This window comes from Andrographis paniculata, unplaced genomic scaffold, assembly GCF_009805555.1.
Source record: "Andrographis paniculata isolate CXL003 unplaced genomic scaffold, ASM980555v1 Contig52END, whole genome shotgun sequence".
Classification (NCBI taxonomy): Eukaryota; Viridiplantae; Streptophyta; class Magnoliopsida; order Lamiales; family Acanthaceae; genus Andrographis; species Andrographis paniculata.
Window position 1 is genome coordinate 5,136,487 of NW_026137587.1, and position 16,200 is coordinate 5,152,686.

At 35.7% G+C, this 16,200-nt stretch overlaps 4 protein-coding genes across 6 annotated transcripts; 1 reads left to right on the forward strand and 3 right to left on the reverse strand.

Moving 5' to 3' along the window:
• Positions 1-95: 95 nt before the first annotated feature.
• On the forward strand, positions 96-1,830 carry LOC127254564 (uncharacterized). Its single transcript, XM_051279729.1, has 2 exons — positions 96-201; positions 1,477-1,830. Exon 2 carries the CDS (start codon positions 1,487-1,489, stop codon positions 1,679-1,681), a length of 195 nt encoding a protein of 64 aa, XP_051135686.1. The 5' UTR covers positions 96-201; positions 1,477-1,486; the 3' UTR covers positions 1,682-1,830.
• LOC127254560 (beta-galactosidase 17) lies at positions 1,678-9,891 on the reverse strand. 3 transcript variants are annotated; one of them, XM_051279724.1, is made up of 20 exons: positions 9,712-9,891; positions 8,555-8,856; positions 8,140-8,244; positions 7,854-8,049; positions 6,960-7,048; positions 6,489-6,569; positions 5,555-5,649; positions 5,254-5,324; positions 4,584-4,674; positions 4,399-4,516; positions 4,230-4,325; positions 4,079-4,127; positions 3,377-3,564; positions 3,207-3,278; positions 2,947-3,093; positions 2,821-2,871; positions 2,591-2,741; positions 2,358-2,491; positions 2,191-2,256; positions 1,678-2,067 (listed from the first exon to the last, which is right to left on the reverse strand). In XM_051279724.1, exons 2-20 carry the CDS (start codon positions 8,687-8,689, stop codon positions 1,939-1,941), a joined length of 2,064 nt encoding a protein of 687 aa, XP_051135681.1. In that variant the 5' UTR covers positions 8,690-8,856; positions 9,712-9,891; the 3' UTR covers positions 1,678-1,938. The 3 variants fall into 3 exon arrangements, with proteins under 3 accessions (XP_051135681.1, XP_051135682.1, XP_051135683.1); XM_051279725.1 differs by lacking the exon at positions 9,712-9,891 and having other exon boundaries at positions 8,140-8,260; positions 8,555-8,691; XM_051279726.1 differs by lacking the exons at positions 8,140-8,244; positions 8,555-8,856; positions 9,712-9,891 and having other exon boundaries at positions 5,470-5,649; positions 6,489-7,048; positions 7,854-7,913.
• Positions 9,892-10,139: 248 nt separating this feature from the next.
• LOC127254562 (uncharacterized) lies at positions 10,140-11,889 on the reverse strand. The gene has a single exon (XM_051279727.1). The coding sequence runs from the start codon at positions 11,873-11,875 to the stop codon at positions 10,394-10,396; it is 1,482 nt and encodes a 493-aa protein (XP_051135684.1). The 5' UTR covers positions 11,876-11,889; the 3' UTR covers positions 10,140-10,393.
• Positions 11,890-12,013: 124 nt separating this feature from the next.
• LOC127254563 (protein indeterminate-domain 7-like) lies at positions 12,014-15,723 on the reverse strand. Its single transcript, XM_051279728.1, has 3 exons — positions 15,332-15,723; positions 13,830-14,235; positions 12,014-12,986 (listed from the first exon to the last, which is right to left on the reverse strand). Exons 1-3 carry the CDS (start codon positions 15,558-15,560, stop codon positions 12,179-12,181), a joined length of 1,443 nt encoding a protein of 480 aa, XP_051135685.1. The 5' UTR covers positions 15,561-15,723; the 3' UTR covers positions 12,014-12,178.
• Between the last annotated feature and the right edge of the window lie 477 nt (positions 15,724-16,200).

Genomic DNA, 16,200 nt, shown 5'->3' on the forward strand with positions numbered 1-16,200 from the left:
GTCGTGTAGTTCCCTGAGCCCATATGGCTTTGGGCTTAAAAATTATTATTGGGCCAAAAGTAAGGCCCAAAATGATCTCTGTTAAGTCAACGTGGATTCAAAACATTTTACAATGGTGCGCACAGAAGAAGAAAAAAAAAGAAAATCGGACTCGAGGAGAATTCCGTTTGCTGGATTGCGAGAGTTGGGGATTGATTCGAGGTTCGTTTTTCAACTGTGTTTTCTGTGATTAGGTGCTTTGATCAATCGAATTCATTTGCTTTCGAACAACTATTTGGTGAAAATTCTATGTATTCTTTGGATTGCCGGTTGCTGATTGCTCCGGATGATTTATTTTAGCTTCGTTTTGCCTTTTAGCTCTAGTTCTTCTATTTTGCTCCTAGAGAATATCTGGCTGGGCGATTTTTGAGTGACAATTAAGCATTTGTTGGGATGTGTCGTGTTTAGGTAATGATTCATTTTGGGAAATTGACATTTCTTTTGGCAATCAGCTTTGAGAAGGCTTTGAATTTGGCATGGCTGTGTGTTCTTGATGAGATGATAGCCTTTTCATTTTGTTTAATCGTTTTTGAAAGACTTTGGAACAATTTGTGATGTGTTCTTGTGTTGATTGAAACTGGAGAGTGAATTATTTGTTCAATTTCATGGTCTTAGGGTTTCACTATGCATTTTGAATAAGGCTGTTAAACGAATCGGCTCGGTTCATTTATAGAGATAAACGAACCGAGCACCGAGCTCGAGCTCGAAAAATTAATTTTCTTATAGTGATAATATATTTATATTATTTATATATTAATATAATATATATAATTTTTTATATCAAAATCTACATTTATTATTAAAATTTGAATATTTTATTATAAAAAATTATGAATAAAATTAAATATATTAAAAAAATATATAGAATATATATAAAATTCAAGTCGAGCTCGAGCTTGAATTTGAGTCTAACGAGTCGAGCTAGAGCCACTATTTTGGCTCGAATTCTTAACGAGCCGAGCCGAGCTGAGCTTATATCGTCAACAAGTTCGAGTCGAGCTAGAACAACCGATACTCGAGCTCGTTCGGCTAGTTTAACAGCTCTAATTTTGAAGCTTAATTTACATATGCACTGCGCTCGGCTAGTTTAACAGCTCTAATTTTGAAGCTTAATTTACATATGCACTGCGTGAGAAACTTGAATCAGTAGCAACAGTTTGACTTCCATAATAATGTAGAAGGAGCTGCTGTTCATTCTCATTTATGTTACGAGATTTTATCTTCATTTTTCCAATAAAACAATATGCACTCTCTGCATATGCTATTAATAAAGTATTTTCGAATCTACATATCTTACTGGTTGCATATTAACATTCTTGATGAACTGTTTATTGAACTTGATGAATTGTTGGGTGGTGCCTGTTTTCGATTTTATTTTGATTTATTGTCGCTCCTTAGTTCTTCGCCCCTATTAAATCTTCGACCCTGAATCTGCAGTCAGTGAAGTATGTCGGTGAAACCAACAGTAGCATTAAGAGCAATGCTCGTCGGAGGGATTGCTGCCTTTGCTAAAATCGGAGGCGCAATGAAAGCAGCTGGTGGAGTGAAGCTCGGCGCAGCTGCAGCTGCCGTGACTGCAGCAGCAACGGCTGCTGTATCCGGATCGAAACCAGAACTGAAAAACACTGAAGCACAATCTTAAAATAAAACCCCATCCTATTTTTTCGGGAATTTTTGCTGATATCATAATCTGCATTTAGCTCGGAGCGTGTTAACGCTGTTGGGACAGAACATTATGAATTCTTCTAATGAATGGCGAAGTATATGCTAATGAATCTAGGTACACATTTAGCCTTCTGCGCTCGATACTGTATGGTATGGCCCAATGGGACATTGGAGTGTAGGATATTCCTCAGATAGAATCTACATGATCTTATTTCATTTCGGTACCTCAGGAGATCAGGAGATCAAAACACCTTGTCTTCTTGATTTACCAAGTTTTGAGCTCTTAGAGCCGCAGGTGAAATCGGGGCCATCAGCTGAGCTCACAACCAGATCTGGTTTCGGGGGTTCGAGCTCCAAGATGACCTGATTGTGCAGAATGAACCAATTGGTTAATTAGTCTCAAAATAAATTCACTATGCAATCTACTACAAATATGTTTCCTCTCCCTAAGTTTCAAGAACATTAGTATGTCAGTATGATTTATACCACATTATTATCTCCTTGCCGTAGGAATGGCGCCGGCACATAAAGGTTGCATTGAGGTCCAGCAGACTGCAAAAAATCGAGACGAAACCACAGTGTCATTTGCACATTGAAGACAGAACAAGAAGGCAATCAAGGCTGTTTTGCCGGATGAAAATGAGTAAATTTACCGGCCAAAATCGACCAATGTTAATATCATTAACAAATGCAATTCCTTTACTCCAGCCTCTGAAGGATAGATATGTGTCTCTGACTTTGTCGATGGTGAAGTGGCCGGCGTAAAAAGCTGGTTCATGAATATTATCTGCAAAGGGAAGCAAATGTTAGAATTAACATGCCTTTTTGTAGCTACAGAACAATATCGAGGAAAGAAGATGCAATGGCAGCTTATAGAGGGACTCACTCTTGTTTTTCGGATTTTTGTACGAAGATCCATTCATACTTTGTTTCAGAATGATGGGGTTACGGGCTTCGTTCAGATTTTGGAAGGCGATAGGAAGCATTTCCCAATGGTACAGAGGGTTCCCATCAAGATAAACAGCTGACAAAATGCCCTGAAAGCAAATATCCGAACAATAATCAATGCCGGTGAAATACTAGTGATGGTATCAACACAGGGTTAATGATAGTTACCTTCCTGTCGAAAATATATTTCCCATAATTTATGCGACCCATATTTTCAACCTGCAAAAGTAAAGAGCAATGTCAACTTGACAAAAGAAATTCTTTACAGAATTTGAAAGCATTGGGTATCCATACCAGGATATATAATTTAGTTTCGGATTCACATTTTAAGCGCGGCAGGTAAATGGGTTTATTAGACCATCTTGCGATGACACCAACGTATGTTGGCCTCTTCTCACTATCTTTTGGGCAGGAAATAAACACTTGAGCTCGGTCGTGCACCTGAAAAATAGATGATTCTTGAATGTGAGAGTTACAGAACATTTTAAGACCAGGCCAACAAGAATGGTTGTGAATTAAAGGAACCTTCCTTTGCAAATATGACTGGCGCTAACCTTTGGTATGGACAATATACTTTTGTCGTCTTTTGGAGTGTACTGTGAAGAATATAAGATGAAGCCGAACATCTGGAAGAGAAAACACAGCAAGTTAAATGAACTCATCATCTGTATTCAATCATTTAAGCTTGTTTTCAAGAATCAAAGTGCAGTTGGTGCTTCATCACCTGTCCAATAACTTCCATTGCGATTGGATTAGCAGACTCAACCACATCGGCACGGCCTTTCATGCTGATTGTATCAAACAAATATGAAACTCTGTCGAGCTTAATTTGGCCATAAGCTATCCTCTCATTATTAGGGGGAACAGAAGCAAGTGGCTCTGCACTGTATTTGGCAATAACCCTTCTCAGAGCTGAAAGCAATGCCACATGATCATCAAAATCACAGAATAATCAGTAAGGGTTTCTCATTTAAAGGGCAAGATAATTATCACTTTGAAACTCCTTTTTAAGTAAATCTATAAATTGCAACAAAAACAAATAGATAATATATACAATGTATCTAATCATTTGAGTTTTATTCTAATAAACAGATCAGAAGGGACCACTTCAAAAACTAATCGAGGATTGAACCCAGTGTTCATACTGCCTAATGATTGTAATAATAGCATCCGTATCAGATAACCAGTTTCTTATGAGAAAGTCCAGCATAAAAAATAAGAAGATAAAAACTAGATCAAGAAAATAAATTGCATTTGCATGAGGATTCTGAAAATACATATCTGGTAGCCTCTGTAAACTGACTTGGTTTAAAGTCAATTCAAACATTAAACTGAAACAAGGCTCTGAATGAAGCAACCAATCATGTAAAAGACAAAAGAGAAATGCAAAATATATCTGGGAAAGGTATCTGCAAGGTTCAAGTACCTTCGTATTTTTCATTATCCACGTCTCCAGATTCCCTAATAGGTGCATCCTAGAAAACAGGTGACAGTTGAAAAAGAAAATGAATTAATTATGGTTGTGGTAACACTTATTAAGGTAACAAAAAACATAAAGAGTCTACTAAGGTCCTCACATAATCATAGGATGTAAGATCAGGCTGGTAGTCTGACTCATTTGATCCAGTATTAGCACCACTATAAAAACCAAAGTTTGATCCACCATGTGCCATCTAGATATAAAGCATTCAGTGAGTGGTGGAAAAAGACATTTTCAACAAATAAAGGTTGAGTTTAAAGACTTACATAAAGAACGGCAGATCCATTCTTTGACAAAATATTTTCCAAGTTAGTAGCTGTAAACTGTGCACCCGTACTCGCAATATTCTCTCCCCAATGTGTGAGCCAGCCAGTATAGAATTCACTGGAATGATGCATGGTTGTTATATGCTGCAATGCAAATGTAGTAATAAATTTTAGAAGATACCAACGCTGAAAGAGGAGGTGATTTCCCTGGTGCATTAAACTCTTTCTGTAACTTGAATATTGCCCATGGTTCCTCTCCAGTGGAAAAGTCAACAGCTGTAAAAAAATAAAAATAAAGAAAGATCCATCTGGTCAGACACTCAATGAATTACTAACTGGTTAGACACTCAACACTCAAGTAGCATACGAAGCCAAACTGTGGATTAAGACTCCTCTCATGCCCTGTGTGAAGTCCAATATTGTGAAGATATGATCAAAGAATTGATGGTTTGTTTACTTGTAGTTTTCAGACCAACTTTTTACTATTTAACCTCCCAATTTCTCTCCAAAAATCATCACATGAACACCAATTTTTCATTCAAAATATCACATTCAATAACCATATCACCTCCAAAAAATCAAACCAACAAATCCCATGTGAACCGTGTGATTGCTAATGAACAACAACCACAATGACCATTAGCTTGCTTGAGTGGCTGTGGACATGGTAATAATCTGAACATATCTTTTGCGGATCCGATTTAACAGTCAACGTTGACCTTATTACTGGTTATACTTCCTCAACAAAATAAGTGTCTGTGAATATCGGAGTACAAATGAATAAAAAGCAGCAATGTAAAGTCAGAATTCACTTAGACAGCGAGGAATATCTATAAAGTATTCCAGTCATGCTACCTGAGAAAACAACATCTCCAGGAATTGTTCCTTTATGAAGGGTTTCCCTAGTACCTCCATCGGTGGTATACCTGCAAACCCAAATAGAAAATGAGAACAACATCAATGTCCACCAACCCTGGAACATAACAAGTTGGTTGACATCATTTTAATATTTTTCTAGATCTCAGGCCATTGCAGGTATAAACAAAAATTGAATTTAAGTAGTTTGCTTGCATTAAATTTCTGCAAAATGGAAAGATAGAATATGTCCACTTAATAAAAGCAGCGGCAATGCCCACTGTTTGCTGCTTCAGCTCACAATATTGTATCATCCCCAAGGTGCCTTCGTGCAAGTTTGACCAAATAATGCAGGTAAGCCTTGTCATCTCCATATGAACCATATTCATTCTCAACCTATATGCGAACAAGCACGATTGTCAGAAATTGGCATATAATATGTTTGCTAAACAAGATCACATAATTACCATCATCTTACACAACATGGAGTAAAAATATGATGAGCTTCTACTCATTAGTAGCTATAAGCAGTATGGTTTCCAATGCACAGATTAAGGCAAATTAACATGGAGCTAGAAAATCTAATCTTTGACCTTTTCCAACTCCACTCAAACAATAACAGTATTGCACAATGGTTTTATCATAAATTTAAAAATAAATAAATAAAAAGGAAAAAGTATTACAACATAATGGCAAGGATCATTGGGTTTGCCTACTTGGTGTTTTTTCCAATTTTTTTTTACTATTCAATCTTTTATTTTTCTCTTCAAAAACATTACATCCAACGCAGCATCACACTCAACAACTATTTCACCCACAAAAAAAAACCGTAAGCAAACCTATAATTTTTGGAAGTTTATTAATTTGATAGAAGCAATTAATGGAACTAAAGAATTGGCCTGTATTTGAAACTGAAACAGTTTCTCTTCAAATTAATAAAATTATTGGGTACTAAACTGGTAGGTTTGCAGGTTTAAGAGGCTACTCATCTTGTTTTAAGTTACTGATGATTCATTATTGCTAACTGAGAGTACTCAATTGAGGAAAATATTATTTTTTTTTTCACAGGCAGGCTAAGGTCATGGAAACAGATTGTTTTCAGGTGGTGATTAATATCCACTAAATTTTATTTTTGCTCTATTTAATTAGTTGCTTACAATTCTTGGTCTGTATCACAAGTTACTACAACTTATCAATTCAAAATTCAATATGATGAGTAAATAGATATAACAAACCTGGACCATTGCAATAGGACCTCCATTGCTGTAGAGAAAAGGAGAAATTTTTGGAAGTAGAACATTCCACCACTTTTCAACCTAGAATAAATTATCATGAAGCACCAATTTGTGTAAACTTTAGGAATAAAACACATGAATCTTTTAAGTCTGCTGAACCAGCGAGTCAAAGTTAATACTGCCAAATGGCTCAAAACTTTTCTTAGGAATTAAACCACCATATGCAACCCTTTATTTTTTCTTTTTGTAACACAGTTTTTCACTTGTACAAACAATTGTGCAATATCTCTTGCTGTTACATGCTTCGTAAGTTCATTACAAATCTTTTACCACTTAATATGATTGCATACCTGTGGGCTGTGGCACAGATACATTATTTTGAAATTAATGCAACATGAAAAAATAAGCTATCCTTGCAAACCAGTATACTTGCACCATGCAGCAGAACATAAATGCATATGAAAAATTTACAGAGTCAAGGAAGGCAGGGTCTGATGATCTTAGCCTAACAGCAGGCTCCTTAGTAAGTAACCATGGAGGGAAGCCACCCAAATCCCACTCTACAACCAAAAGAAAAGGTCAAGAGTATAATTAAGTGGCAGAAGTTCCTGAGGTCTGTGCTATACATATCTCCAGATCAAAATTTCATGTAAAGTGCTAGCTACTGAAATCTAGATGTAAACTGTTTCAACTGACTGAAGAAAAAACCAAGCATTTGGAAGAACTATGTAAAGTCAAAAACTGGGATTGAGTACAATAATATGTTGATTTTTTTGTATAACTGATAGGGTCCTAACCAGTCATATTTTGCTAGCAAAGTTCATGTGGCAACCAAATGTTAATATCCACCTTCATAGGAAGAAAATGCTAAAGCAGAAACACAAGCATGAAATCATTATTATACATGCAATCCTATCATGCACTCAGTGCCCTCAGCTCCAATGAAAATTTCACCATCAGACAAGAAAACTACATGGATCACATGTCAGCTCCACCAGATATATTAGTTTCATAAAAAAGAACAACGATAAGAAAAAGACTATTTCAAATTGCCTACACGCTCCCTTGCATTAATAAAAAAGCTCTCCCTTTGAATTTTCTTCACATTGACTGAAGAATAAGATTGATTCGCCTATAAACAACTTTATACAAAAGGAACTGAAATTTCCAAGCAAACTGATACATTTCCACTAACTGGCAAAAACCTACAAAATTTCAAATACCAAACACACAAGAAGAACCTTTCAGCGAATTGGTGAAATATTCATACACATTGAAACACCTTTATATCAGAATCAGATGACATCAAGAAAATGAGGGGTAAAAGATGAGCAGTATATAAAACTCCAAATTGAATTTGCTAACCTCCACATATATATGGACCAGGTCGCAGCAAAACCAACAAATCTAGTTTCTTGCAAAGCTTTAGGAACAATAATATATCTGCGAAGCCCTCAAATACCAGATGGCCTTGTTTCGGCTCATGCAAATTCCATGGAACATAAGTTTGTATAGCATTTAATCCCAATGCCTTGGCCCTCAGCAGTCTATCTTCCCAGTACTAAACCCCAATGGTTACACATAATTCCAAGGTTAAATTTTCACCAAGCAACTGTAAATAACCAGGTAAGGTTACAAAGTCAAACTATACCTCAGGGTGCACTCGAAAGTAATGCAAATCACCTCCAATTATCCTAAATGGTTTCCCATCTTTCCAGAACATGTCCTCGGCTATCTCAAATCTTCTTTCATTTCCCTGCCACAATATAAACCTATAAAAACTACTTCAATGCTATTAATCTTAAAAAGATATTAAACCTCTAAGTGACTGCAGCCGTTTCACTAACTCCTCAAAGCTCAAAACCAACCTAAGCTAGCTAACACTTCAATGGTCACATTAAAATCAAACAATTCGAAAGATTACTTATTGAATCAAACTACAACCTTTCAAATTCTACACTGCAACGTCTCACCAAAACAAGTCCAAACCACAATAAAATAATAGCCAGCCAGCTAAACACACAGACACACAATTAACTATCACAACTTCAAATCTACCAACTCACTTTATCCAAACGAATCGGAGAAGAAGGATGATGCGAAACCGAAGGCAATGGAGCAAAAGCCACCAAAACCAAAAGCGACATGGAAAAAAAGAAGACGATCACTGCCATTTTTTTGAAGCTCCGATTCCTAGCCATCCTCTCCTCACTCGATCGATGCCTGGACGCCAGTTTACACTCGATCAATTCAGCTCTTGATCAACTGTTGGCAGCTCAAATGCTTCGAACACTTCCCTGCACTTTGGCTTTCTCTATCTTGTCTCCCTCTCTTGCCTTTTACTCAAACGCCAAGCTCTGAAGTCACTCTGGATATAATAAATAAATTGACTGGCATTATTTTAGTAATAATTATACATATATTTAACAAATTTACTATCAATCATTGTGTTTTCTATTTAAATTTTAAACATAATTTTTTCACCTAATTTAAGAAAAAAATCCATACAAAATTCAATTCTACTATAAATTATCATAAAATTATTTAAAAAATGGTGAAAGATAATAATAATAATAAAATAACAATAACATTATTTACTCTAGAATATAATACTCCCTATATTATAGTTTTAGAAATGTTGGCATTTGTAATGTTAAATTTTTGTGAACGCAGTAGAAAAAGATAAAAATTAAAAGAGAGCATCGACCAAAATAGAGCATGTTCGAAAATTCGATCCGAACGCTGAAAAAAATCATGTTTGGATTTTCAACCCGGCTGTGACCCGAGCCACAAAGGACAGTCGTGTCTGGGCCCGCCCAATTTAGTACGATGCTATATAGTACTCCCTCCTCCACTTTGAAAATGTTTGAATTTCCAACCGGGCTGTGCCCCGGGCCACAAAGGTCTGACCCAGCCCAATTTATTACGATGCTATACAGTACTTCCTCTATATTAGATAATATTAGTTGCGAGAATTTAAAATTTAAGTAAAATATAATTAATAAGTAATTAAAAAATATATTAATAAAAAGAATTATTATATACTAAAAATATTTATAGATTAAGGTAAATAGTTTAATTAAAATTAAAAATATAATTAAAGTGTATAATTAATTTTTTAAAAAATAAAAAAAACAAACAAATATAATAAAAAAAAAAATAGGAACAAATGACGTGGGACGGAGGAAATGTCGTATTAAAGAAAGTCAATGGAAGAGCTTACCTGAAGTAATGATCCCATTCTATCTTGCATACATTAGAAAGTTGTCATCTTCCCATTCTCCCAAATACTCACTGAACCAAATATAAGAGCTGATACTCTTCCTCGGATGAAAATCTTCTTCTTTCTCTTCAACAGCCATGCCAGAGAAAGTGGCATCCAGGAGTAGTGCTTTCAGGTGGGGTTTCGAATGAATCCTCGAGGCTCATATTCAAAGGCCGGGCAGTTTTCCTGTGAAAAAAGGAGTAAAGATTTATGCAGTGATGGTGTGTGGATGTGTACAGTCATGTGAGATTTCTTTCATCTGCTCCTTTTAATGAAAAAGAAGATGAGCATTCACAAAGAGACCATAAAGCTGTCTGAATGAATATAAGAAGCCATTTGGAAAACTGAAACCAACACGAATCTGCAATTAGATAAATCATCGATAACCAGATTCGAACTCAAATACTTACAGCATTACAGCATCTAACAACTATAGTAGAAATCAATGAATGTAAACAAAATGCCAAGCATCTTTCTATTGGATTCCACAGTATTATATGCAAATAGCATTCGATCTAATGTTCTAGTAGCAAACTTCTAAGTGATCTAAACTCTTGAATCACATAGCAAAACAAAACTGTCAGCATAATGCAGTTTTGAATTTCCAAAACACTTACAAATTTGTTGCCAGGTCGCTGCCTTAAGATTTCTTCTTCTTCATCATATACTCATTCAATCTCTTCGCCTTCCACTTCATCTCAGAAACCATGGCCTCTGTTGCATCAATAATCTGCTTAGGAAGAAACACTTCAAGAAAATCGAACCACTCCCCCATTGTCATCTTCTCCAAATCCGGAAGTGGAATTACAGCCTCCTCCCCATTCCCAACACCAGCGACATCTTTCTTGATCCCAGATGAGCTAGCCAACCCCGAAACACCTTCTCCCCCTGGCTCTGCCAACTCATCAACACCAGCAGCTTCTGTTTCCCTTTCCTCTTCTTCACATAACATATTCTCCAAATTCTCTTCTTCTTTCTCCTCAGGAATTCGGGCAGGCAACTTCCTTCTCCCTCTCGGACCCTTCCTCATCCTTTTATCATCATTAACACTCAAATCAATTCCAACTTCACTTATAACAACTCCTTCCTTTCTCGAACTCCTTGTACTCCTCATGCACGCTCTTTGCACGCCTTTAGCCTCATTGGGCTCTAAATCCTCATTCTTGGAACTCCTCAAATTCCTCCCTTGCTCAACCTCTATCTCTGCCATGGCAGCAGATATTTCATTATCTTCATCCAGCTCATTCAGCCCCAAATCTTTGTCCCCTTCTGCAGCATTTGAATCCTCAGACATACTCAAATTGTTCTTACAAGTCCTAGTCCCTCCCAGGTTCACATTCCTCCCTTGGATAACCTCAGCTACAGAAATTTCATTACCTTCATCAACCTCGTGCATCAAACTCCTCAAATTGTCTTCCTTCTTTGAACTTCTAGTCCTCCTCCAACTTACATTCTCCAAACTCTCTACTTTCACATGAATTTCGCCCACATTTTTTGATTTAGCCGTTGCAGATCCCCGTGTTCTTCTTCCTCCCACATTTTCTTTAACTAATGCCCCCAAATTTTCATCCTTTTTGTTTATGGATTCAGGAACCAAATTGGTTATATTTTCTGTGCAATTACCCTCCCCTAACCCTGACTCAGAGTTCTCATCAATTATCCCTAATTCTTCCCCAACCGCACCCATCCTACGCTTCGCGTTCCTCCTCACATTTCTAGAATTAAACCTACTCTCTTCCACATTCGCTTCGAATTTAACTCTAATCGAAGTCAACTCACCCATTTTTATGACATCACCGTCCGCGATAACAGCAGGCTCCGACTCCTCCAGCTGTGCGCCGTTCAGGAACGTCCCGTTCGAAGACCCTAAGTCAGTTACAGTCCAGCAATGGCGTCCTCCGTCCCGGGCGGGTTCAACCTGGATGCGGAGGTGTTTGGAGGATATTCCGGCGTCTTTGATTGCGAGCGTATTGCCTCGAGCAATCCGGCCAATTTTGACCAAAGTTCCGGGCTTGTAGCCCCTGATCTGACCCCCGAGCGGACCTTTTTCCATCACTAGCTGCAGCGTCAGGCATCGGGCGTCTTCTCCTGCTGCTGCTGCAGATCTCTTCTTCGTCACCATTGCTGGATTGAATTCGAAATTGGGAGGCAAACGGGCATGAGGGAGTTTGAACTAATGTGAAATATATATACTATATTAATCAATTAAAAATAATGTTTTGGGTAGGGTCCGGATGTGGATCGGGTATATCCAAACCCGAACCGAAACCGCTAATTATCCAAAAGTTACAACATTAAAATTTAAAACACACATACTCCATAAAAATAATAATAATAATAATAATCCTGAAATTAAATTACAGACCTAGCTAGCTAATAACTAATCTTGCAAGGGTTTTAATTTAATTTGAAGAATTCCTGGTAATTATCCATCCAAGTAATTGCTCAAACTGAATAAATCATCACTTTCCTTCAATCCCAGAAAATCCCTAGTCGCCATCAATCCATCGTCATTACAGCCGCCATTGTTATAATTAATATTCCTGCAGCTGCCGATGAACTGATCTTCCATGACCGCCTGCAATTTCAGGCAATCCTCGAATTCAGACCCGTCGAATCCATGGAAGACCAAGGCATACTGGGAAGAAGAAGAAGCAGCAGAAGATACAGCCGGAGGAGGCGGGTGACTGATCATAACGTCACCCGCGGGTGCTGTCCCTGTCCCGCCACGTGTCCCTCCGTGATCGGGGCGAGAAGACAGCCCGGTGATGATAAGCTCGTCACGTGACGGCAGGAGGTCGAGGTTGTTGTTGTTGATGAAACCCGCAGCCGGCGGCACGTGACTGTACGGATACTGGGAGGAGGGCCAGAAGATGCCATTGATGTCAGGATAATTAGGGTTTTGGTGGAGAAGATCTTGAAAGATCGGGTGCGGCGGAGGAGGCGGCGGCGGTGGAGCAGAGAGGAAGAAGGGACCAGGGGGTGGTGGTGGTGGGTGGGGGGACAGGCGGTGCCATGACTGGATTTGGGGGGTGTGGGTGAAACAACCATTCTGGTGCTCTTTCTTGATTGGGAGATTCGTTTGGTGAAGAGAATCTTTATTATCTGAAGCAGATGATTCGAGGGTTGGGATCATAATTGTGCTGCTGTTTTTTCTTGCATTTTGATTTTGATTTTGATTTTGTTGCCCTAAAGTATCGCAGAATGCTCTGTGTGTAATAAAACTATCCTTCCTGCATGCACAAAATATTACAGAAATTTGTTAATAAGTTAGCTCAAATATATAAATACATATATATATATATATATGTGGGATAGCATGCTCATTGCCGAATTTATAATAAAATTCAAAGCCCACGTAACTAAATTTAAAACATTAGAAAATAAATTTCAAAATACAAAATTTAAATCCTAGATAATAAGTTATAACAACTAACAAATTAGTTGCACTACTCTAAACATTATTGCTAGACTTAATTACAATGTCTACATCAATCTTACCGTTAGAAAAAATATATATATATATAATAATTATTTTTTTTTAAAAAAAATCACTTATTTACAGCAATTCAGCTTTAAAAAATTTAAAATATAATTGTATAAAAGAAAAATAGTATGAAAAATGTATTGGTAATCAATGACATGCATCATATTTGTATGTGGATTATTTTTTAGTTTTTTCTAATGATTGATGTAAAGTTGAACTATACTAGGAGAAACTAAAACTTTTTTTTTTTTTTTTTAAGTTAGCAATTAAAATTATTTTTTTTAAAAAAATTGAATAAAAATAAATGCTTAACATGATATTGTAAACGAAAAATACACATGTGATTTAATGTTGTATATCTAATATGTGTAAATATAAATGAAAGTAAGAATTTTGATCATAATCAAAACCCACCCCACAAACAAAAATTCAAGAAACCTCCAAAACCCATACTGCAATAATAATTTACAGCCAAACAATCAAAACCCCTAAAGGCCATTCTTTCTTATAACTCATTTAAAATCAAAATAATTATATATATATATATAAAGCCTAATTAATTAATTAAATATATATATATTAATATTACCTTGAGAAAAGGGTTCCACAGTGACACTTGTATTCTTTAGTGCCACAAATCTTGGAATGGGCTTTCCAATCAGATTGAACAGCATACTTCTTACAACACTTGAAGCATTTCCATTTCTTCTCCCCATGTTTCCTGGAGAAGTGTTTCTTTATCCCTGTCAGGTCTCCCAGGGCCCTCGAAGGATCGTGGTGGACACATGTTGTCTCTGGGCAGACATAAACTTTTTTTCGTACAAACTCCATCTTGTTCGAGGATCTTTGCTTCAGCTTCCATGGCAGATTGTGGCCTCTTCTGTGCAGCTGCAGATTCTGATCCCTTTGGAACCCTTTCTTGCATATTTCGCATACAAATCTGTTCGTTGCCAAAAGGGCTTTTGGGGACAAAGCTATTACTTCTGCATTAGGGTCTGCAAACATGGGACAAAAACATATATATATGAATTAAAAACCCCAAATTATTGTTTAGATATATGCAATATAAATATATATATATATATATTTTGTATTTTCAAGATTTATTTGTCACAATTAAGTTTACCCTAGTCTAGGATTAAATTGTGGCCTAGCTCTTTTTTTTGCTTTTTTTTTTTTTTTTTAACTATACAATTTTGTGGTTTTCAAGAAATTAAAACAGTATTCACTTTCTTTACAATTATTAGTATAATTCACTTAAAAAACAATCAAACAAATATGAATAAAAAATTATTGACTTTGCAACAAAAATTAATAATAAAAAACTAACCATAATGCTGCGACGTGCACTAAAATTTACTTGACAAAACAAAATGTGTTTGTTTGTGAAATATTTTAAAATTATAATTTTATTTTTTTTATATAAAATATAGAAAATTGTATAGAAAATGTATATGTTTATTTTACAAAAGAACACACCCATAATAATTCTTGTCCAAGTCAGCATTCAAAAGCTGATTTTCAAAAAGAAAAAAGAAACTTTTTAAAACAATAGAGTCAAACAAAATCAGTTCAATAATAGAATAAATCTATATTTCATGAATAAAATATTGGACTAAACCTTGGATCAAAATTGAATTATATAAAAGCAAAAGAAAAAGAAAATAGAGTTGAAAATGTGTATTTATTCAAGTGAATTTAAATTCGATATATGAGTTCAAAAATAAAAATAAAAATAAAAATAAATAAAAATAAAACTCACTCGAATTATACACCACTGATTGAATTGCTTTTGTGGGCCCTAACATAATTAATTAAAATAGTGCAGAATTTAATGTCATAGCACCATCTTTAATTAACGAAACACACTGTTTAAATTTCTTGAAACGTTTAATTCAAACATTCATTCACTATTTACAGAATACAGATCGAATATTTCAGTGACAAAAAAACCCATTTCCCCAAACAGTTCATTTTGGTGAAATGGGAGTGAAATTGAGAAGACCCAAGTTGTTAAATTAAAAATCAGAATTAGGGTTAAAATGAATCAAGATTAGGTTTTGACATGGTTAAAATTAATTAATAATTTACCTGGATGGCCTGGCTGATTTCTCTTCTTCTTCTTGAGCAGTAATGTTGGAGTGAGATGATGATCATGATCAAGATGAAGATGAATATTTCTTGTGTTGGAATTGGAAGAAACTACTACTGCAGCTTCAGTTTCAGCTTCAATGGAGACACGATGAAGATGAAGACGATGAGATGATGAAGTGAGATTCGAGGAGGAGGAGATGTTTTCTTCCAAGTTTGAGTTTGTCATCTCAAATTCAACTTCATTCACTAACACCTTACCTGCAGATTCCACTTACTTAATTTACTCGCGAATAATAATAATAATAATAATAATAATAATAATAATAATAATAATAATTGTAAAGGAAAAAAGGGGGGCTAAAGTGAGTTGAGGATTTGGACAAATTGGAGAGGAGGCGAAGGGGATAGATAGTACAATAGTATAATAATTTGGGCAAATATATGTGGGGTTATAATTTTTAAAAAATTTCATGTAGAGCCTCTTTCAACTTGAAGAGTTTAATTAGGGTGTGTATGTTTGGAGGCTTGGGTTTTGAATTAGGATTTGAATAGTAAAATTTTTTTTAATCAGAATAGTTGTTTAATGTAATATAAATAGGGGTTGAGATTATGTTTCAAATATAAAATTGATATTTAGAATAATATAGAAAATAAAAAATGGAGGTTTGATTTGATATTTTTGGATGAATAGTGAATTTTTTTGTAAAATCCCTCAAACAAAAACACCCTTAAAGGCACTTGTTATAGTTTTTTATTATTATTATTTTACAATTGCTTAATATTTAATACGATATTTTGTAATAAAAAATAATACTCCTTCCGTCCCATAACTTTAGTTTGGGTAAAAGGTACAGATAAAAAACCTT

Coding starts and splice junctions, on each gene's coding strand:
- LOC127254564 (XM_051279729.1), top strand. CDS start 1,487: ATGTCGGTGAAACCAACAGTAGCATTAAGAGCAATGCTCGTCGGAGGG.
- LOC127254560 (XM_051279724.1), bottom strand. CDS start 8,689: ATGGCTAGGAATCGGAGCTTCAAAAAAATGGCAGTGATCGTCTTCTTT. Junction 4,128..4,229: donor ATCTTACATCCTATGATTAT/GTGAGGACCTTA, acceptor CCTGTTTTCTAG/GATGCACCTATTAGGGAATC. Junction 2,872..2,946: donor AAACTAAATTATATATCCTG/GTATGGATACCC, acceptor TTACTTTTGCAG/GTTGAAAATATGGGTCGCAT.
- LOC127254562 (XM_051279727.1), bottom strand. CDS start 11,875: ATGGTGACGAAGAAGAGATCTGCAGCAGCAGCAGGAGAAGACGCCCGA.
- LOC127254563 (XM_051279728.1), bottom strand. CDS start 15,560: ATGACAAACTCAAACTTGGAAGAAAACATCTCCTCCTCCTCGAATCTC. Junction 14,236..15,331: donor AAATCAGCCAGGCCATCCAG/GTAAATTATTAA, acceptor CCATGTTTGCAG/ACCCTAATGCAGAAGTAATA. Junction 12,987..13,829: donor TGTGGAACCCTTTTCTCAAG/GTAATATTAATA, acceptor TTGTGCATGCAG/GAAGGATAGTTTTATTACAC.